Consider the following 19,977-nt stretch of genomic DNA (forward strand, 5'->3'; position numbering starts at 1 on the left):
TACTTTCTCTTAGCACCTGCCTTTTCCTTCCCCATCTGGTGGGCAGACTTTCCTCTTCTTAGGGAAGGGGACCTGCTGGCATGCCCACAAGAGAGACTGCCTTGTAGCTATAAAATCAGAGTATGTTCAGGATGAAAGGAACCTTTAGAAATTATCTAATCTAACATCCTATTTTATAGATGAGGAAATTGAGGCCCAGAGAAGAGGAAGTGATTTGCCGCTGGCCCATCCCAGTTAGAAGCTGGATCACTTGACTCCATAGTCCAGGGATCTTCCCATCATACCCCTCTTTTTCTCTGATTAACATCAGCTGTCTGAGTTAGTCTTCATTTTTACTTCTCTTATGAAAACAGGCAATGTAGCATAGTGGATAGAATACTGGACTTGGCTCCAGAAAGACCTTTCTCTGTCAATTACTTACTGAGTGACCTTGATCAAAGCACTTAACATCTTGGATCTCCAGTCTCCTTTTCTGTAAAAGGAGGGGATTGGATTAGATGTTCTCTAAGGAGCTTCTAATAGACTAGATCTATGATCCTATGGTATTTATGATAGTTAGCTCTCAAACCCCCAGAGACTTCGGAGAAGGAATATTGTACTGTGTGATTTTGAGAGGTAATTTGATGAGGTCAGCATGGAGGGGGGGGTGGAGATTTCCAACATTTAGTGTCTCTGGTTAATCAAGAAAGGCTTCCTGTAGGAAATGGACTTCTGTTTGGAGGCATTATGGCACAGTAGAAAGAACACTAGCTCAAGAGTCTGAAGACCTGGGTGTAAGGGTTATGGGATTTAAAGATCTTCCATGCCCCGTTGGACTTGCTGACGTAGCAGGAAGGGGCGGAGCAAGAGGAAGCGGAAGCCAAGCTAGCGTTCCTTCGGTGGCTGGCGGTGGTGGTGGCGGCGGCAGCAGCCGAGGCAGTGGCAGCGCGAAGCCCTTTTTGAGTTAGAACTGCTAAGGACTTTCTGCTAAGGACTCCTGCTGAGGACTGCCAGGGGCCGGAGCTGCTGGGAGTGCGCTTCCAGGACGCTGGGTGGTTGCTGTGCGTGGGGAGAGGAGGACCTTTGCCTGAGGTAGCCTGTTCTGTTTTAAAGGCTTGAAAATGTGGGTGCTTTCTACTTTATCTACCTGTGCCAATGTCATAACTACTCTGATGGCTTTCACTTTCTGGTTTTGGGACTCAGTCTTTTGGTATCTTAATAAATTTTCTAGTTTATTTCCTCATATGGCAAACATGACGTATTTCCTAATGGATAATTATATCAGCATATTTGTAATCTCTATAGGCATTGTGAATATGGCATTGCTGATACACTGGGTTCAAAGCCTCCCTTTTCAGCTTACTACCTTGTGCAAGTCATTTGATCCCATCTATTCTCAGTTTCCTCATTTGTAGAATAAGGGGGTTGGGTCAGATGGCCTCTGAGGCTGCTTACAGCTCTAAAGGTTTCCCTGTGCCTTAACGAATGTGGTTTGCAGATAGCAGGTTCCTTTCCTTGACAGGGGGAATGTGCAGCCTTCCAGCACCAAGGACAATGGTGTGGTCTGTAATTCTGCTGATGCCACATTTTATGAGCTTAATGAAAGTACTTGGAATCAAGCATAAGCTACACAGGCTTCTAGGGCAAGGACTGGACAGGGACATAAATAGCAATGAAAGCCAATGGCTGATTTAGACATTGGACCTTGATGAAAGCAGGCCATTTCATTCCAGGCACTGCCTACCAGTGCCTCCTCTGCATTCCAACTCCCGGCCCAGAAATATCCACTGTCTCCAAGCTCCCCTCCAAGAGCCCTGCTCTATATGGAATCATATAATCAAACATTCAAGCTGGTTGAGGCTCTAAAGATCGTTTGATCCTTCTCCCTTCTATCCTCCCCCCAACCCCCAATTTACAAAGCTGGGAACCAACCAGCCTAAAGCTACGTGGTGAATTAACCACTACCATGGCATGCTATCAGGACCCTTTGAAGGACTCCTTTCCACCTAATTGTGGCCTATGAAACTCCATGATTAGAGCTTCACTCCTTTAGCTTAAAGCTTTGATGTCTGTTCTTCTGGAAGAGGGAGGACTTTCGCTATCAAATCATAGGTTCTCAAATGTAGGAGGAACCTCAGAGGTTATTTATTCATACATTAATAGGAAACCTCTCTGGAACATCTATGGAAAATGGTTATTCAGCTCTCTCTTGAAGATGTCTATCGAGAGGGAGCCCAAGGAATCTTAGAATATTAGAGTCATATGGCATTTTGGAGGCCATCAACGCTAACCCAGACCTGTCCAAGAAGCCATCAACTGCATTCCTGACAAGTAGTCATCTAGTCTTTGCTTCAGGACCTTCAGTAAGGGAAAAGCCAGTACCTTCAGAGGTAATCAATTTGCCTTCTTGATTTTTCACCCTTTCACTGAACCCACATTTAAAAAATATATTTTATTTCCCCACAATTACATGTTAAAACAATTTTTAACATTTAAAAAAAGTTTTAAGTTCTGAATTCTATCTCTCCCTCCATCCCCTCCCCCCTCTCTGAGATGGTAAGCAATCTGATATAGTTTTATGTGTGCAATCAGGTAAAATGTTTCCTTATTAAGTCATTTTGTACAAGAAGACTCATTGAACCTAAATTTGATTTTCTTTAGTATCTAGCCCCTGCTCCTACAAAGTGAAATCCTCTTCCATGGAACAGTCCTTTGAGTTTTTAAAGAATTCTCTTCCTCACCCAATCAGTTGCAAATTTTGTCTATATGATATTTCTTATCTGTACTCCCTTACTCAAACAACTACCCTGTCCAGTTCAGAGCCTTGTGTAAAGCACATCTCTGAGCCTTGCCTTCATCTGTAAAACAAGGAAGGTGGAATAGATTGGCTCTCTGGTCCCTTACAACTTTAAAATACTATGATGTTTTACATGTTACTGGGGGAAAAATAAAATGTTATTTAAAAAATGCTATGAGCAAATATCTAGTTAACTTTATCATCCCTTCCTCTGCTAATTCCCTGGTGCTCACTAAATCCTTATAGGTATAGGTCACACATAGGACACAAGTCATAGGGACCATAGAATTTAGAGATGGAGGGACATTTATAGATACTTCAAATCTCTTACTCTGACCCTTTTATTATTAAATAAGAAACTGAAGCCAAGATGGGGAAAGTGACATGGCCAGGGTCACATCTTTGCTTATTCAGTGAAACAGTCTTCTTTCTAGCAACTCCATACTCCTTTCGCCCTCACCTCTCTTAATTGTTTTTGCCAGAAGCAGAGACCAAGGGAAAGAAACTTTACATTTGATACCCTGTTCTCCCCACAGCCAAGCCAAAGTCAGAGGCACTTGTTCCAGACACAGCCCTGGAATGTTGACCGAGCCTTCTGTTGGAACTCAGAACCATGGCCAGCACCCCTGGAAAATGCTCCTGGGAGAAAGGTACATTTGAGCATTTAAGAGCTGGCCTTACTATGTTCCAGGCACTGTGCTAAGTGTTTCACTTCTCATTTGATTTTCACAACTTTGGGACGTAGATGCTATTACTATCACCACTTTACAGTTGAAGAAAAAGGCAAACAGAGGTTAAGTGACTTGCCCAGGGTCATAGTAAGGATCAAAAGCCAGATTTGAACTCTGCAGACCCACTGCTCTATCCACACTGCACCATCCAGCTGACTCTAGAGTAGGGTAGAATTGGGCAGGGATATGAAGGAATCTAGAAAAGTCATCCCCTCCATCCTTAAATAGATACTCTGCCGGCTGGTTTTCTCTGGTCTCCTGATGAACTGGAGAGAACTTTGGGTTGCTCAAGCTAAATGTTCAATGCCTCTGGGGATTTCATGACCTAAAGAAACACTGAGCCAGCTTCCCTATCCCTATGTCCAAAGATAACACTTGTCACGAAGAGGCAAGCATGTTGAATTGTATCTCTAACAGTAAGAAGGGGTTTGAGCAGAGCTCTCTATATCCTTGATCATAAAAGTGTCGAGTCACCAGAATCCCCTTGCAAACCAAGGCAGCCTGGTAGCCAGATGACTTGCTAAGGTTAGGGCTTAGTATGGGGGCCAAGGTTGAAGTACAGCTTGTATCCAGGGTAAGCTCGGAATATAGCCAGTCAGGCCTCAACATGTGATCAGGGCTTGCTAGTCTGTGTTCACACCTAAGGTTTGGTCTATGACTGAGGTTAGGATGTGGTCTCTAGTTGATATTAGGAGATCAGTTTGTGCCCAGAGCCAAAAAGTTAACTTGCTGAGCACCAGCCAGTTCATGGGGAAGGTCTTAGATCCTGTCCTTGTTTCATAGTATGCAACATAGTACATTTTATACTATAAAATATAGGGCATTATCCTTAGGTTGCTTTCCTGTTCGTCCATATCTCTTTGTAGTCAACTGCAAGCTCTATTCTGCTTTAGGAACAGAGAAAGGGCTGGATTCCTCCATGCTGGAGGAGGCAGGGAAGGGAGAGAAAGTGTGAAACTCAAGGAGTTGTGGTAATGAATCTTGTAAACTAAAAGTAAACAAATTAATTAAAAAAAAGACAAGCAGGATACTGAAATGTTGCCCTGACTACTTTCTGTCCTTAGGACCACTTTGACCTTGGATAGGAAGACGTGAGGTTTTTCATAAACTTTGGTCTTCTTTACTGCCCTGCAGTGAATAATCTATTTGCTTGCAAGAGTAAGGAATCATGGAAACATCCCAAGTCATAAGTTCTTGGTTCAAGTCTCAGTTTTGCCACTTGCTGGATTTGGATAAGTAACTTTCTCATTTGGGGCCTTCATTTCTCCAACTCTAAAATGTATCAGCTAAAACACAGTCTTTAAAGATCCTTCCAGCCCAAATATCCCATGATTCTCCTCTTTGAATCCAGCAGCTTGGGGCTGCCTGGCTTTCAGCTCCTTGAGTGATGCCCTCAAAGGACCTTGTTTTGAAAACAACCCCATTTGACCTCTTTCCTATCTTTCTTCCCTCCCTCCTGCTGTACCAGGCTCAGGGCTGGCTACAGAAAGGGCCCTCCTATGGGGCCCTGGAATCAGGTTTCTTCAGAAGTGGTACAATTTCCCAAAGGTCACGGTGAAACACAGTATCTTCTTTGAAAAGCTATTTGGGAGTTTGCTGATGTGGGCACCCACCCATCCACATGGGACTACTTGCTGCCAGCTCTGGTCCCCTCCAAACAACCCCTCCTATCCCCAACTCTAAATATCAACACACAGGAGACAGGGCCTCTTCCTCTAGACCCACACCCATTCCTACGCACACAGAAGGGGGAAGTCAGTCACTCATCACATAAGGCCTGCATTTATCCCTCGTAGTGAGAAACACAGATACCCAGACATCAAAGGTTAGAGTCAAACATGAACACACAGGGCACTGACTTTCAACTGTCCCTACTCTTAAACACACACACATATTGAGGATAATTATTTTCATGTGGATACCAATATGGCAGAGTGGAAAAGACCATTGGACTTAGAGAAAAGGAGATCCCGGATTCCATCTTGCTTCTAACTCCTATGAGCTATGTGACCCCTGGCAAGACATTTCCCCTCAGTTTCACCCTTTGTAAAATGGGCAGAATAGCATTCTTACACAGGGTTTTGTGGGGCTCAGATGAGACCATTTAAGTTACAGTGCTTTGCAAACTGTAACATTTTATTTTTTCAACTGTGATGTCACTATTGTAAGGAACTCCCAGTAAGGATATCCCCATCTACCAGAGCAGCTCAGCAACAATTAAAGTCATATAGTATTATTCTCATTCGGAAGACCTGGGTCTGAGTCCTGGCATGAGCTTGGCCAACTCACACGGGGCAGCGGGATAAGTAATAGGTGTAGAGTCTGAAAATCCAGGTTCAGATCCTAGTTCTGATGCTCACTAGCTTTGGGATCCTTCCCAGAGCCTCCATTTGGTCAGTCTCCAGAACGGGAACAAGGACCCTTGGATGACTCACCTGATAGGGCTGCTGTAAGGAAAACACTTTAGAAACCTGAAGGCTCCCTGCGAGCCACTGCTCCCTGCCCCAGCTCCTCTTCTGGGCCCCTCAGAGCATCTGAGGATGCTTCGTCTGAGCCATGGAGACCATCACACTTGCACTGTTGGTTCGCTGGGCTGTGGGTAGGAAACTATTTGCAAACTGCACTAACACTAATAACTATCACCTTTATTGTCTTTGAAAGTTTGCGAAGCGCTTTCCTCACGTGACCTCATTGGAACTTCATGTCTACCCCCTGATGCAGGTACTCGCATTTTGTGGCTGATCAAGGCTCATAGACCTAGTGTTGGAAGACTCCAGAAGCCATGTAATCTAATCTCCTCATTTTTCCATAGAGGAAACGGAGGCCCAGAGAGGCAAAGGGACTTAGGATCATAGGATCTTATATCCAAAGCTAAGAAGGGACCTCTGAGGCCATCTAGTCCAATCCTCTCATTTTACAGATGAAGAAACTGAGGCCCAGAAAGGGGAAGGGACTCATTCAAGGTCATGCAGGTATCAGGATTTGAACCCAGGTCCTTATTCTCTAGAGCTAGGGGCATGGTGAGAGAGAAGTTAAGTGAGTTTGTCATGGACCCACATCTAAAAGTGTCACACTGCAGACCTTCTTGACCTCTTCTCAGAGGTATATCTTACACACAGACACTCTGGAGAGCTTTCCAAACCAGTTTTGCACACGTGCATGTGCACACACAATCACACGCAATGCATGCATGCATGGAACACTTCAAGGACGAGGTACCACGTAGGCCACTGCCATGTCAGAGAAAGTCAACAAAATGCTCATTTAATGATGGCATTAACCTGAGGAGTGTTCATACAGAGGTGGGTGGCTGGGCCAAGCCCCAGGCAGAAGCAGCTCTTGGGCATCCGTTGTCTGGGCAAACTGCCCTCCAGAGAGCTGGCATCCAAGCAGGGTGAGGGCACCCCAACTCCTCCTCCCACCTTGGTTTGCTAAAGAAAGACTAAAAATCAGTCCAGGGAACTGCATACAAAATACATTCAGAGACTCCAAGGCCCCTGGGCTCAGGGTGTCCCTTGGTGCACAGATGTCCACACCCAGATGACGACAAGGGATCTGAGGGATTAAGTCAAGTCAAGGAATGTGGTTGAGGGAGAGTCAAGGGATCAAGGGCATCCCCTCTTTTTGTGTGATTGAGCTCCCCATGGGGAAGCAGCTTACTCATACACCTCTTAAAAAAATAGATTTCTTTGTTGGCCTCCAGTCACCTTTCAGGTACGCTTCTCTCCTGGGAGGGAGCAGAGGATGAAGGGAGAGGGAACGTTCCAAGTGATGGGGGAAGCTGCGCATGATAGACAAACAATTGGAAAGAATCTGTGGAAACCATATGGCTTCTATATCCACATTGCAAGTGGGGGGAAACTGTCAGGTGGTACTAAGGAGCTTGGTGGATGAAAAGAGGGGAGGAGGGCTCTGGCTGGGGGATGGGTTCCACCTTCCCATGTTGAGCCGAAGAAAGCTGTCTCTATGGGATGGATGTTCCAGTGACTCAGGCCCCCTGAAATCCTTTGGTTTGGTGCCTCCGGGATGAAAAAGCGGTTTTGTCTAGAGATGCCTCCCTTCCTCCCCTCCCACCCCCACCCTGTCCTTTAAGTCTCTCCAAGAAAAGCAGGAATGCTTGAGGCCAGTCTGTTTCTGTTTGTAGGGAGGTAGAAGTCAAGCCAGGTGGGTGGGGCTCAGGGACCTGGGGGAGACTTAAGGATTCCTGTTCTAGTCTGAGAGATCCCCATGTATTCTAACCCCCTCCATACCTGAAATCCTCTGAGCCTCAGTTTCCTCATCTGCAGAGCAGGAATAATAAAAACTGCAGCACCCACCTCCAAGGTGGCAAATCGCAGAGGAATGTGTCAATATTCTAGACCTAGGATTTCATTGACCTGTGGACTTCCCAAGAGTGAAGATTTCCTCCACTGATACAGATAGCCAATTTGTTAGTATTGTGTCATCTTAGGACTGTCTGTGGCATCCCTAGAGAAGTTAAGTGACTTCTCCAGGGTCATACTGTTAGTATGTGGCAGAGGCTGGTCTCTATCTGCCTCCCCAGATATGTGAATTATGGTGGTGATTTCCCTAATGGTCCCAGCAATACACTCATTCTCTGGACCTGGGCCTGGATAAGGAGACACCAAATAATAGAAAGCCAAAGGGGATTTATCTGTCTGTTGTTCCCATGGGGGAGATCTCCCTCTGGCCATTCACAGGTGCCCCTGTACTCTCTTCTGTTGGGCGTCTAGGACCTCTCCAGTGTGCTCATCATTTCCCTAATGCAGCCTTTGCCTGTGCAGTGTTGGGGCAGAGTGAAGAATTCTTCACCACCACCAGTCCCCATCAGTCATTGGTTCTTGAAGGCCACAGGAGCTCTAGGTCTCCTCCTTTCTGTCCTCTTGCCCACCAGCCTCCCCTAGACCCCACTGAGGAAGCCAGAGACCCTTGTCTTTTTTTTTGGGGGGGGGAGGCAGGGCAATTGGGGTTAAGTGACTTGCCCAAGGTCACACAGCTAGTAAGTGTTAAGTGTCTGTGGCTAGATTTGAACTCAGGTCCTCCTGACTTCAGGGCCAGGGCTCTGTTCACTGCACTACCTAGCTGACCCAGGACCCACGTTTTAGAACAGAAATTGACAAGTAAATATAAGATGTTATTAAATAACAATCCCAGATTCACAAAAACCAAAGGGATCTAGGATTTTGTCAGCCTTGAGGACTTCCCTGCATGGGATGTCCTTCTGCCAAAGTCATGAAAGCTAAGTGGTTTGGCCAGCAAGTAATGGTCAGAAGTGGGATTTGAACCCAGGTGTTCCTGATGCCAATTCTAGCACTTTCTACATTGGCCTAGAGACTTTAATAATGATAGCTGACATTTAGATTTGCATGTTAATGTTTGTAAAGCTGCTCTACATCTGTGATACCATGTGATCCTCCTAACAAACCTGTGAAGGTAGGTGCTGCAAGTATTATTCTCCCCATCTGACAGATTTGGAAACTGAGGCTCAGAAAAGTTGTGACTTGCCCAGGGTCACACGGCTAATAGGTGTCAGAGGTGGGTCCCAACTCCAATCTCTCCTGACTCCAAATCCAGCACTGTCCCTCTCATACCTCCAAATTCTCAGGTTAGGCATGAAGGAAGAGCATCAGGTGGGGATCGGGTGAACAAGCTGGGGTGGGGTGGGGCAGGGTCTGAAGGACCTGTCCCTGTCCCCAAGAGAATGGAGGGCCTTCCACTACAAGGCAGAAACTGGAGCAGTCGGGGCTGAAAACAACCATGAGGGGAAAGGGTAGAGATCAAGGAAATGTTCAATAAAAGAGGGCTTGAGTCATCACCACTTCCAATGGTCCTGAAGGGGAAGAGAGAGTGAAAAAGAAAAAGAAGATGGGGGCATAAGGGTAGTGGGGGAGGGGGAGAGAGAGGGAGAGAGAGACAGAGAGACCGAGAGAGGGACAGAGACAGAGACAGAGAGAGAGAGAGAGACAGAGACAGAGAGAGACAAAGAGAGAGAAACAGAGACAGAGAAGGAGGGAAGGCAGGGGAAAGAGAGGAGACAGAGAAGAGAGGAAAATTAGGGGAATAAAGAGAGATAGTGACAGAGACAGGTGGTGACAGAAAGAAGAGACAGAGAGGAAGAAAAGGAGGAGGGGAAGAAAAAGAAGAAGAGGAGGAGGAGAAAGACAGATATTCGTGTGTGTGTGTGTGTATGTGCCTGAACAAACTACCGGCTTGCTGGAAATGTCTGAAGACCCTCTTAGGGCTGAGTTAGTTTTCATGCAGGGAACTCCTCAAGGGGAATAGCAGCAAATGGGTCATCCAAAAAGCCAAGACTGAAATTTAGCCCAACAGTCCAGCTAGCTCTGAATGTCTGGAGCTGGCCTCTGCTGGGATCCCTGACCCTTCTCCCTCCCCAACCTTGCTATCCTGGTCTCCCCACAGGCCTCCTCATCATCTCGGGTAGTAGTCATCTGGGACTCCTGTGAGGTTCCTCAGTTTGAGGGCCCTATCCACCATCTTGATGTAGGAGTTGATGGTGTTCTGCATCTCAGGGGTGTAAGGGTCATACTCTAGCTTTCTCAACCCTGAGCGCTTAAAGTTTCCATCCTTCTGGCCCTCCACACATAGGAGCCTGTCCTCAAAGACATCCACATCCAAGAGGTTGACCATCCTCTCCAGCTGAGTGAACAGGTCCTGCTTGAGGTCCTCAAAGTGTACCACCAAGACCTTCTTGCCATACTTCAGCCAGTCCAATGTGTGCGTGGCCCACCATGGTGCATAATTCTTCACAAACTCTGGCCACTCTGTGAAGGAAAGGAGTGAGAGAGAGTGAGCCCTCAGAGGATGTACTGAGTAGTATAGTACTGGATTTGAAGTCAGAAGACCTAGGTTCAAATCCTGCCTTCAATGTCATGTGACTTTGGGAGCCAATTTCTCTCCCTGGGCCTCAGTTTCCCTTTCTGTAAAATTAAGGGGTTGGAGTTGATGTTCTCTGAAGTCCCCTCCAGTTCTAAATCATAGATATGATTAATCATAAAGAGCCAATCCTCATTGTATACCAGTTTGGGGGAAGAAGGGTATAAAGAAGGAACCTCTTCTCTCTGCGGACTTCTGATTTTATGGTAAGGGGGAAATCAGAAAATCTGGATTCAAGTCCCAGATCTGCCTTATGACCTTGGTCAGGTCCCTTCTCCTCTCTGGGTCTTTCTTCCTCTCTAAAATGAGAGGGGGCTTGACTAGATCACTCTTCCTAGCTTGAACAATCCAGGACTCTAAGAGACCTTTCAGAAAACCATAAATAGGAACCTTAGTTGAAATTCTGGGCCCCCAGGCACAGATACTAAATGGCAGAAGAAACATTTTCGGTAAAGATCTTACTCCTTCCCCCTTCAATGCCTTTCTTCTCATCCTAGCCCACCTCTATGATGCTCTGGCTGCTTGGGAAGTATTTATGCCCAAAACAAGGAGAGTTTTTTCTAAATCACAGAAGCAGATTATTATAATCTATCTGCCTGATTGGGCCCATACTGTTATAATGGGTTAAGACCAGATGTATCTGAATGATTAAAAAAAGATCTAGCACTTATCCAGCCTTAAAAATTTTCACAGTACTTTCCTGCTCCTTATTTCAGTGAAACCTCCCAACTCCCACAGGAAGGCTTGTAGGGCAGATATATCAGGTGTTCCAACAGTCTTAGTGCAGTTTTAAGTTGTTGTTTTCATCACTTAAATTTGCATTAAGACTTTTGGGACATCCACTTTACAGATGGGAAAGTAGAGGTTTAGAGAACTGTAGAGATTTGCTCAAGGTCAGACTATCGCTATCCAGGGGTCTAATCACTCAGCCCAGAAGCTCTTTTATCTGACATTTTACTGATGGTGTTTTAGAGAGAAGGCTGGATTTGAAGTTATACATAAGTTGCTGTTCAGTTGTTTCAGTCATGTCTGACTCTTCATGACCCCATTTGATATCTTCTTGGTAAAGATACTGAAGTGATTTGCCATTTTCTTCTCCAGACCATTTTACAGATGAGGAAACTGAAGCAGACAGGGTGAAGTGACAGGGTCACACAGCTAGTAAGCGTCTCAGGTCAGGTTTGAACTCATGAAGATGAGTCTTCCTGACTCCAGGTCCAGTGCTCTAACCCCTGTACCAACTGGCTGCCCTGTTTAGTCACTTTTTTTGTTGGATTCATAAGACCTGGCTTCAAATCCTAACTACTCCTTAATACCTGGGTGATCTTGGGCAACCTCCCTTGTTTTCAGTTTCCTTATCTGCAACATGAGAGGTTGGACTAGATTAGGAGTTCTTAACCTGGTGTCCATAGACTCCCAAGGGATCCCTGAATAGATTTCAGGAAGTCTGGGGACTATATATCTATATCTATGCATATGTGTATGTGTATATATGTAATGCATATGTATATATGTATACATATATGTATATATCATGTGTATGTATATATCATGATAACTGTTGTTTCAATATAACTGGTTTCCTTTGCAATCCTATGTATTTTATTAAATATGTTGACTTACTCCTTGCTACTGGACTTTAATGACTCTGGAGGGAAGACTGAGGCTAATGACTTTGCATGACTCTACCTCACTTAAATCCAATTCACGTGTAAGTTGAGACATCACCTGTGATGTCATTGGTCTTCTATAAGAATGAAGGACTGCCACTGCTGCCACCAATCTAAACACATGATTCTGAGAATGGGTCCACAGGCTTCACCACATGGACCTCCAAAGGAGGGCTACTACATTAAAAAGGTTAAGAACCCCTGGATTCCATGAACTTTGAGGTCCCTTCTGGATCTAAATCTACATATAATCTTCTGACTGAGACTGTTTATACATCAACAAGCACTGTACCAGGCACAGGAGACTGGGTTCTAGGGATACAAATACAAAAAATGAAACAATCCCAACTCAAAAGAAGCTTACATTCCAATGGGGAGGCAAGGACAAAAACAAGGTATCCCCAAAGTCTTAGTGTAGTTTGAGGTGTTAAAGCTTAAGACTCCCTGTATTCTCCCTGATTATGTATTCAGAGCATAGGTAGAGAGTAAATGCAAATGAGTACAAGGTAGTGAGGGAGGGAGGGTGTTAGCAGTTGGGGCATCAAGAAAGGCTTCATACAAAGGATAGGGTCTGAGCTGTGTCTTCTACTGGATGGCAAGTGACAAGACAGTCAAAGAAAACAGCTGTGGCTGCATTAAGTGGGGGCGCTGTCCAGATTGAAGGTGCTGATAGCCCCACTCTACTCTGTTCTGGTCAGACCCCATCTGGATTCTCATGTTCAGTTTTGGGTGCCATATTTTATGAAGTAATTTTACTATAGGGATGACCAACATGAAGAGAGAGGATGACTATTTTGGGGAGAGACATGTAATCCAAGGAAGGAAGTTAAACTTGAGCATAGTTAGTCTGGAGATGATTTAGCAGGGCAGAGGGGAGATTAAGGGACATTATTACTGTTTAGGCAGTAAAGTGGATAGAGCCTTGGGCCTGCAGTCAGGAAGACCTGAGTTCAAATCCAGCCACCGACATTTATTAGCTATATGTATTTAGAAAAGTCACTTAACTTCTGTTTCCATCAGTTTCCTCAAATCAACCGTAAAACAAGGATCTACCTCCCAAGGTTGTTGTGAGTATCAAATAATGGAATAGTTGTAAAGCAAAGGTTTTCATGTGAAAGAGAGCTCAGCCTTGCTCTGCTTGGCCCCAGAGGCCAAACTAGGAGTCATGGGGGATGTTGCCAAGAAGCTGATGTCAGCTTGGTAGGAGGACTGTTATCAGCAACAGCAATAGCAACTTTTGTTTCTGTTATGTCTGATGTTTTGTGACTCCATTTGGGATCTTCCTGGCAGAGATACTGGAGTGGTTTGCCATTTCCTTCTCCAGTTCATTTTACAGATGGGGAAAATGAGGCAAACAGAGCTAAGTGACTTACCCTGGGTCACACAGCTAGGAAGTGTCTGAGGCCACATTTGAACCCAGATCCTCCTGACTCCAAGGCAGAAGTACTAATCACTGAGCCACCTAGCTGCCTCTGCCCTGCATGTAGTAAGTGCTTAATTAACATTTGCTGCCTTGAATTTGAGGACGGTAGAGCCAGAATTCAAATCCAGGTCTTTTTTTTTTTTTTTTTGCTTTTTGGAGGGCAATTGGGGTTAAGTGACTTGCCCAAGGTCACACGACTAGTTTTTGTGTTAAGTGTCTGAGGCCGAATTTGAACTCAGGTCCTCCTTACTCCAGGGCTGGTGCTCTATTCACTGTGCCACCTAGCTGCCCCTAAATCTAGGTCTTTTGACTCCAGATGTGGCTCTCTTTCCCAGAAGCAGCTGGGTGGAACTTGGATAAAACACTGAGCCTGAGGAATCCAGATTCAGATACTTACCACCCTGTGTGACCCTGTACAAGTCACTTTACATACTTCAGTTTTCTTGTCTGGAGATGAGGGAAGAGGGAGTGGCTTTGATGGCCACTAAGCCCCCTGCCAGCTGTAGTTCGCTGTCCTACAGTTCTCAGTGAGCTTTATCCTGTCCCTAATCTCTCCAAGTTTCCCGAGCCATCTCATCTCCAAGCACTTTCTGCTAGTGCTGTGTTAGAGTGGAGAGATGGGAAGCCTTTCCAGCTCTCCCTGGTTTCTTGGTAACTGAGCTTAGTGTTCATGATCTGCAATAAACATTGCTACTGGGCGTTGGGACTGCCAGCGCTAGAATGCAGACACGTGCCTATGACTCCCTACGCACGAGAGCTCCTGGTCTCTGCTGCTCGGTCTCTTTCTCCTGCAGGAACCCATGCCTGATTAATAGCCCAACTGCACTTAATTCCCCAAAGAATCATTAAACACAGTATCTGTTTCATTACACAGATCCAGGACAATTCACCTTGTGTAATCATATCACATAAAACTTTGCTTTGGATCTGCTCCAGGGAGATCATAAAATTAATGTCATGGAACAAAATCCAGATTTTACAGGGGCCTTCAGCATGGACTGGGGAGACGCACAGCTGGAACTGGGGGGAGCGTGTGGTGGTGAGAGGTAGAGCCATGTCTCCAACAGCTGTGTGCACCAGCCTGCCAAAACGCCCAGTACCATCGAGCCCTCTCACAGTAATCCTTCCCCTTAGCGATGAAACTCAGGGAGGGCTGAGCTCTGGAAGCAGGAAACCCAAAGGGCCATTGAATGGAGGGGAGAGGTGGCTATGGAAAGAGGGCTGGTTTAGGAGTCAGGGGATCTGAGTTCAAACTCAGCCTTAGTATTTGTGTGATCTCAGCAAGTCAGGTACCATGGAAGAGCATGGGCTCTGGACTTCGGTTCAAATTATGCCTTTGTTTAGATCATCTTGGGTCAGTGTTTTTCCCCGCTCTGGGCCTCAGTTTCTTCCTGTATAAAATGAAGGGGGCTGGAACAGATGGCCTCTGAGGTCCCTTTGTAGTTCTATATATATTATCCCTCTTTGGCTTCAGTTTCCTTTTTTTTGTAAAATGAGGGGGGTTGGACCTGTAACATTCATTGTAACCCTAAACCAATTATCCCTCTCTGGCTTCAGTTTCCTCATCTGTAAAATGGGGGAGGGCTGGATTAGGTGACCTATAGGGCCCTTTGTAGCCCTGAATCCATCTATAGGTCACCTGGAAATACTACTTCATTTGATAGTGGAGAAGACTGAGGCCCAAGAAGGGAAATGACTTGCCCAAGGTCACCCCAGCAGAAGTGGAATTCTAGACTAGGTCCTTAAATACCAGACCTAAGGCTCTTTCTTTACCAGATCCTTTCTTCTACTTTTTTTTGAGAAGGTGAAGACAATCACAGCTTGGCCTTTCTCTGTGTAGGGGAGGAAAGCTAGTTAGAGGGAGGAGAACAGGAGAGAAATAAAACGAGAGAGAACATAGCCATAGGAAGTCAGAACTGGAATGACCTTCAAGGTCAGTTAGTCCCAGGATCGAAAGCTGAAAGAGACTTAAGGGAATTGTGAGCTTGGGAATGAAAAGTTTTGTGCCCTTCTCTGCCACAGTCTCTGTTCCACCCAAATCTCTAAAATGCTGGAGCCAGGAGAGACCTTAGAGGTCATCTCTCACCTCTGTGCATTTGTACAGAGTCATAGTCTGCTTCTTTAAAACTCTTGGTTTTTCCTTCAAAGGTCAGACCAGCTACCATCTCCTAAATGAGACCTTTCCCAACCCTATTCTTAACCCTTAAAAATTTCTTAGTGTTTCTGTTTTGTATGTATTTCATATGGACATGGTGTTTTCTCTGATAGATTGTAAGTTACTTGAGGGCAGGGATCGCTTCACTTTTGTCTTTTCATTCTTTGTGCTTACCGTAGTACCTGGCATATAGTAGGCACTCAATAAATGATTTCAATTGGTTGATGAAGTTCATCTACTTTAACACCATTTTAGAGGAATGAAAGAGAGAAGAGAAAGAAAGGACTGACCCAAGGTCACAAGGCAGCAAGCAGCAGAAGTCAGAACCCAGGTCTTCTGACTCAACATGTAATGTCTTTTCCTACCATGTTATGCTGCCCCAAGTCTGGAGACATTTGGGGAGTTGAGACTGTGGTTCAAGGTCAGAGAGGGGGCACCTGAATGCCAATGGCCTGGATGGAGACCTTGAGTTTCCAGCTGGGTCAGGCAACCCAAGAAGACTAAAGATTGAATCCCTCAAGGAAACTTCCTTGGTTTGGGGCACTTGTAACCCTGAAATAGGTTCTGGAGGTGGAGAAGAGAATGGGAATGTCCTTCTGTCTTCTACTGTAAAGCCTTCCAGCAGCAAAGAGGGGAAATAGCAGTGGGGAAGAAGGAGATATTGGTGGACATACCCAGTCCAATGGTACTGGATAAAACCCTGGGCTGAAGGGCAGCACTTATATAGACTCTTAGAGACCTGATGAATGGGCAGCTGGGAGTTAGACTCAGCTGATGGTCCAAATCAAGATGACCTAGGAGGGAGCCTGGACCCAACTTAGATCAGAGGGATCTACAGCTCTTCTTATGACACAAAGCATCCCTGGACAGTCAAGACTGTGCATCAGGATTAGGGAGGAAGCCTGGATGGGTCCTTCCTGGGAGAGCCCCACCCACTCACCCAAATGAAGGGTGGACCCAGTCATATTAGTGAGCAACAAATTCTGACTCCAAAAGCTTAGTGTGGAACAAGACACAAAGGCTACTGGAACAATCCTAGGGTTTGTCAGTCCCAGGGTCAGTCTGGTCTTTGAGGCATCATCTGTTTCCTCCATTCCATGTGTCAGGTTCCTTCTAGCTCAAATCTTCCATGTTTTATGTCTTAACATTCAATGAACTAAGTATGGGGTAATATGGTAGCCCTGCGAGCTAAAAACATTATGATCTGTAGTCCCTTCCAGTCCTAACATTTTAACGTTCTAAGACTCCTTCCAGTTCTGACATTCCTTGTTCTAAGGCCTCTTCTCATCTCTGATATTCTTTGCTCTAAGTTCCTTCCTAGTTTCGACATTCTCTGTTCTAAGATTCTCCTAGATCTGATATTTCCTGTTCTAAGGCCCCTCCCAGGATCAGCATTCCCTGTTATAAAGGCCCTCCCAGTTCTGACATTCCCTGCTCTAAGACCTCTCTTAAGCCTGACATTCTCTTTTCTATGATTCAGTCCAGCTTTAACAGATTTATTATTTTAGGTTCCTTGTAGCTCTAACTATATATTTTCTATGCTCTCTGGAAATACTTAGGGCCTCACTCTCAGACTCTCATTCTGGCTTCAATCACGAAAATTCAAAAACCTCCTGACCCCTGCCAGCTCGGGAGAAGAAGTGAACCCACCGCCATCTCCTTTCTCTTCATGCTCCCTTCCCTGCTGGGCTGAGAATCAGGCAGGGAGCTGTTTGGGGTTATAGGACTCAGCAGACATTCCCTTTAAAGACACATGGAATGGAGGGGAGCAGATGTTCAATGAAGCTAGAGATTTTTAACTCTTTCCAATGTCGTCAACTTCATGGGAACAATTTGTAAATTGCTATAATTAACAGAATCCCACAATATGCTTTTGAGAAGCACCAAAGAGAGGGTGGTAACCTTGAAACAGCTGGGAGCCAGTGGGGGAGCGCCTGGAAGAGACCCCATCACCCACAGGGGGCTTGGGGAGTCTGCATCTCAGAAGCTGAGGCTTGGCTTAGGGGAGATGGAGAAAATCTGATAGGAAGAGGGAAGCTATAAAAAAAGAGATTGTTTTAACAAGATAGTATACATCCAAAAGGGTGTTATAGATGAGTTTTTCGTAGAAGCACACGTGACCCAACTCCCTTCTCCTATGCACCCTCCAGGGATGCCACAAGGACCACACACTATCCCCAGAGGGCCTGTCCCCAGATGTCCAACCTCCTTAAGACTTGTTGGGGGGGATGGCCTGACTGGGGCAGCATCCGCGGTCTTTACCTTTGCCTTTCCAGTGGGCCTGTGAAGCGAAGCCAATATGGCCGCCATATTTGCGGTTGAATTCCGCCATGAGAGCCTTGTAGGGGTTTCGGATGAGCAAGATGGCTGCATCAAAGGCTTCAATCTCCTTCTGGCCACTCTCATGGGTCTTGATGCAAATGGTCCTCCCACTTCTCCAGTGGTCCCTCTCACCCCTAAACCCTGCTCGTCAGAAGAAGACAAAGAGATTCATTAATGGTGGGACAAAGGAAAATGTCCCCTTTGATTGGCTCCAACAAAGAGCATACCATTCTCACAAAGGAGGGGATATTCACAGGGTCTCCCCTCAAGAATAACAGCTTAGCACGTTACAGTTATAGAGTGCTTTCAAACCCATCAACCCATCATCTTCCCAAAGGGCCATTCTTCCCTCATGACTCTTCAGCTCAATACTTTTCAGTGGCTCGCTATTCCTAGGATAAAACACAAATTCCTGGGTTTGGCATTGAAAGCTCAGTTTCGTTCTAGACTCCTTTTCCAGTCTTATCTCATATTATTTGCCTTCGTGCACTCTCCTTTTCAACCATCCTGGTCTACTTGGTGTGCCTAAGCTGTGTGCCTTGCCCGGAGTATTCCTTCCTCACCCCTCTGCCTGTAGTATGCCTTCAAGGCTTAGCTCATAAACCACCTTCTAGAGGAAATCAGATCCCCTTGGTTGGTGAGATTCTCTCTTGCCTCCTCAAATTCTCACCTATATGGTGAACTATTTGCATGTTGTTTTCTCCGGTAGAATGTAACCTCCCTGAGGGCAGGAACAGTTTTGATTTTGTCTTTGTATCTGCAACATGTGGGCAGGACCTTGAATAAAGGAAGCTTTAGGATGGATTGGACTGAATTGGAACCATCAGTTAATCAAATATTTATAAGCAAATACATATAAATATTTTATAAGCAGCTATTTATAAATATGTTTATAAATAAAACAAATGTTGATACAACTCCTACTATGTGCTAGGCAGATAGTGGAGGATAGCATGGCCTGACATGCTACATGGTACTTGGGGTGGTTCTAGTAAGCAACAAAATGTACCAGGCCTTGAGCATACAAAGACAGAAGTGAAACAGTCTCTGTCCTCAAAGACCTTACATTTTATTGCTGCATATATTTAAGTATATACAAAGTAAATGTAAAATACAAGATAATTTTAAATTAAATTAAATTAAAATTTTTGAGAGGAGAGCCACTGACCAGCAGCTGGAAAGATCTGGGAAGGCTTCATGTAGTAGGTGGTGCTGGGGCTCAGTCTTGAAGGAAACTAGGTATTCTAAGAGGTGAAGGTGGGCAGGGAAGGCATTCTAGGTATGGGGATGGCATGGGCAAAGGCATGGTGATGGGAGATGGGACATCCTGTGTGAAGTGTGGCTTTTGAATTTTACAACAGCTTTTATGACACATTCAAAGTCATACTATTAGTGAGGACAGAGGGACTTGAACCCAGGCCCTCTGGCTCTAGGTCTGAGTTATTTTCTGCTCTGCCATGGATGGCCTCAGGGCTCACGAACTGGTGCATCTTTGGTCTGCCACCATTCTTAAGCTGGCGCCCTAGGGAGCAGACCCTGCCTTTATCACACCAACACTGCAGTCAACAGCATCAATCACCAAGCGCCTTGGACCCACTGAGTCCCAGCCTGGGTCAAAAAAGGCCAAATATGTCCATTTTGTGGCCTTTCCTAAGATATGGGTGCAGCCGATGGTCAGTATTATTGTGTGGTATGTGGGGCATGAAGGGAAGATGCTGCCTCCTCCTAGTTTGCTTCTGCCATGGATCCTATCACCAAACAGCAGGGAGGCAGCCAAGCACAGTGGGAAGGGCCCTGGCCTGGATTCTGGTCTTAGCTCTAACACTACTGTGGAACCTGGGAGAAGTCACTTCACCTTTGGACCTCGGTTTCCTAATCCGAAAAATGAGTGGGTTAGTCTGGAAGACCTCGAAGTTTCCTTACAGCTCTGACACTTTCTGTTCTTAGGCCCTTCCCAGTCCTGACATCCCCTGTTCTAAGGCCCCTCCCAGCTCTGACATCCCCTG

At 45.6% G+C, this 19,977-nt stretch overlaps 1 protein-coding gene across 1 annotated transcript in view; it reads right to left on the reverse strand.

Annotated features, from left to right (window-relative positions):
- Positions 1 to 6,745: 6,745 nt before the first annotated feature.
- Positions 6,746 to 19,977, reverse strand: part of WSCD2 (WSC domain containing 2) — a 158,156-nt gene continuing 144,924 nt past the window's right edge. Inside the window, exons 9-10 of the mRNA XM_069081392.1 lie at positions 17,912 to 18,112; positions 6,746 to 10,289 (exon numbers count right to left, since the gene is read on the reverse strand). Coding sequence (XP_068937493.1) covers positions 9,937 to 10,289; positions 17,912 to 18,112 — 554 coding nt within the window. The 3' untranslated portion in view covers positions 6,746 to 9,936. The remainder of the gene's footprint in view (positions 10,290 to 17,911; positions 18,113 to 19,977) is intronic.

The sequence above is a fragment of the Petaurus breviceps genome, unplaced genomic scaffold (assembly GCF_028583685.1).
Source record: "Petaurus breviceps papuanus isolate PSGF00001 unplaced genomic scaffold, PetGlider_PUasm1.0 99, whole genome shotgun sequence".
NCBI classification, from domain to species: Eukaryota; Metazoa; Chordata; class Mammalia; order Diprotodontia; family Petauridae; genus Petaurus; species Petaurus breviceps.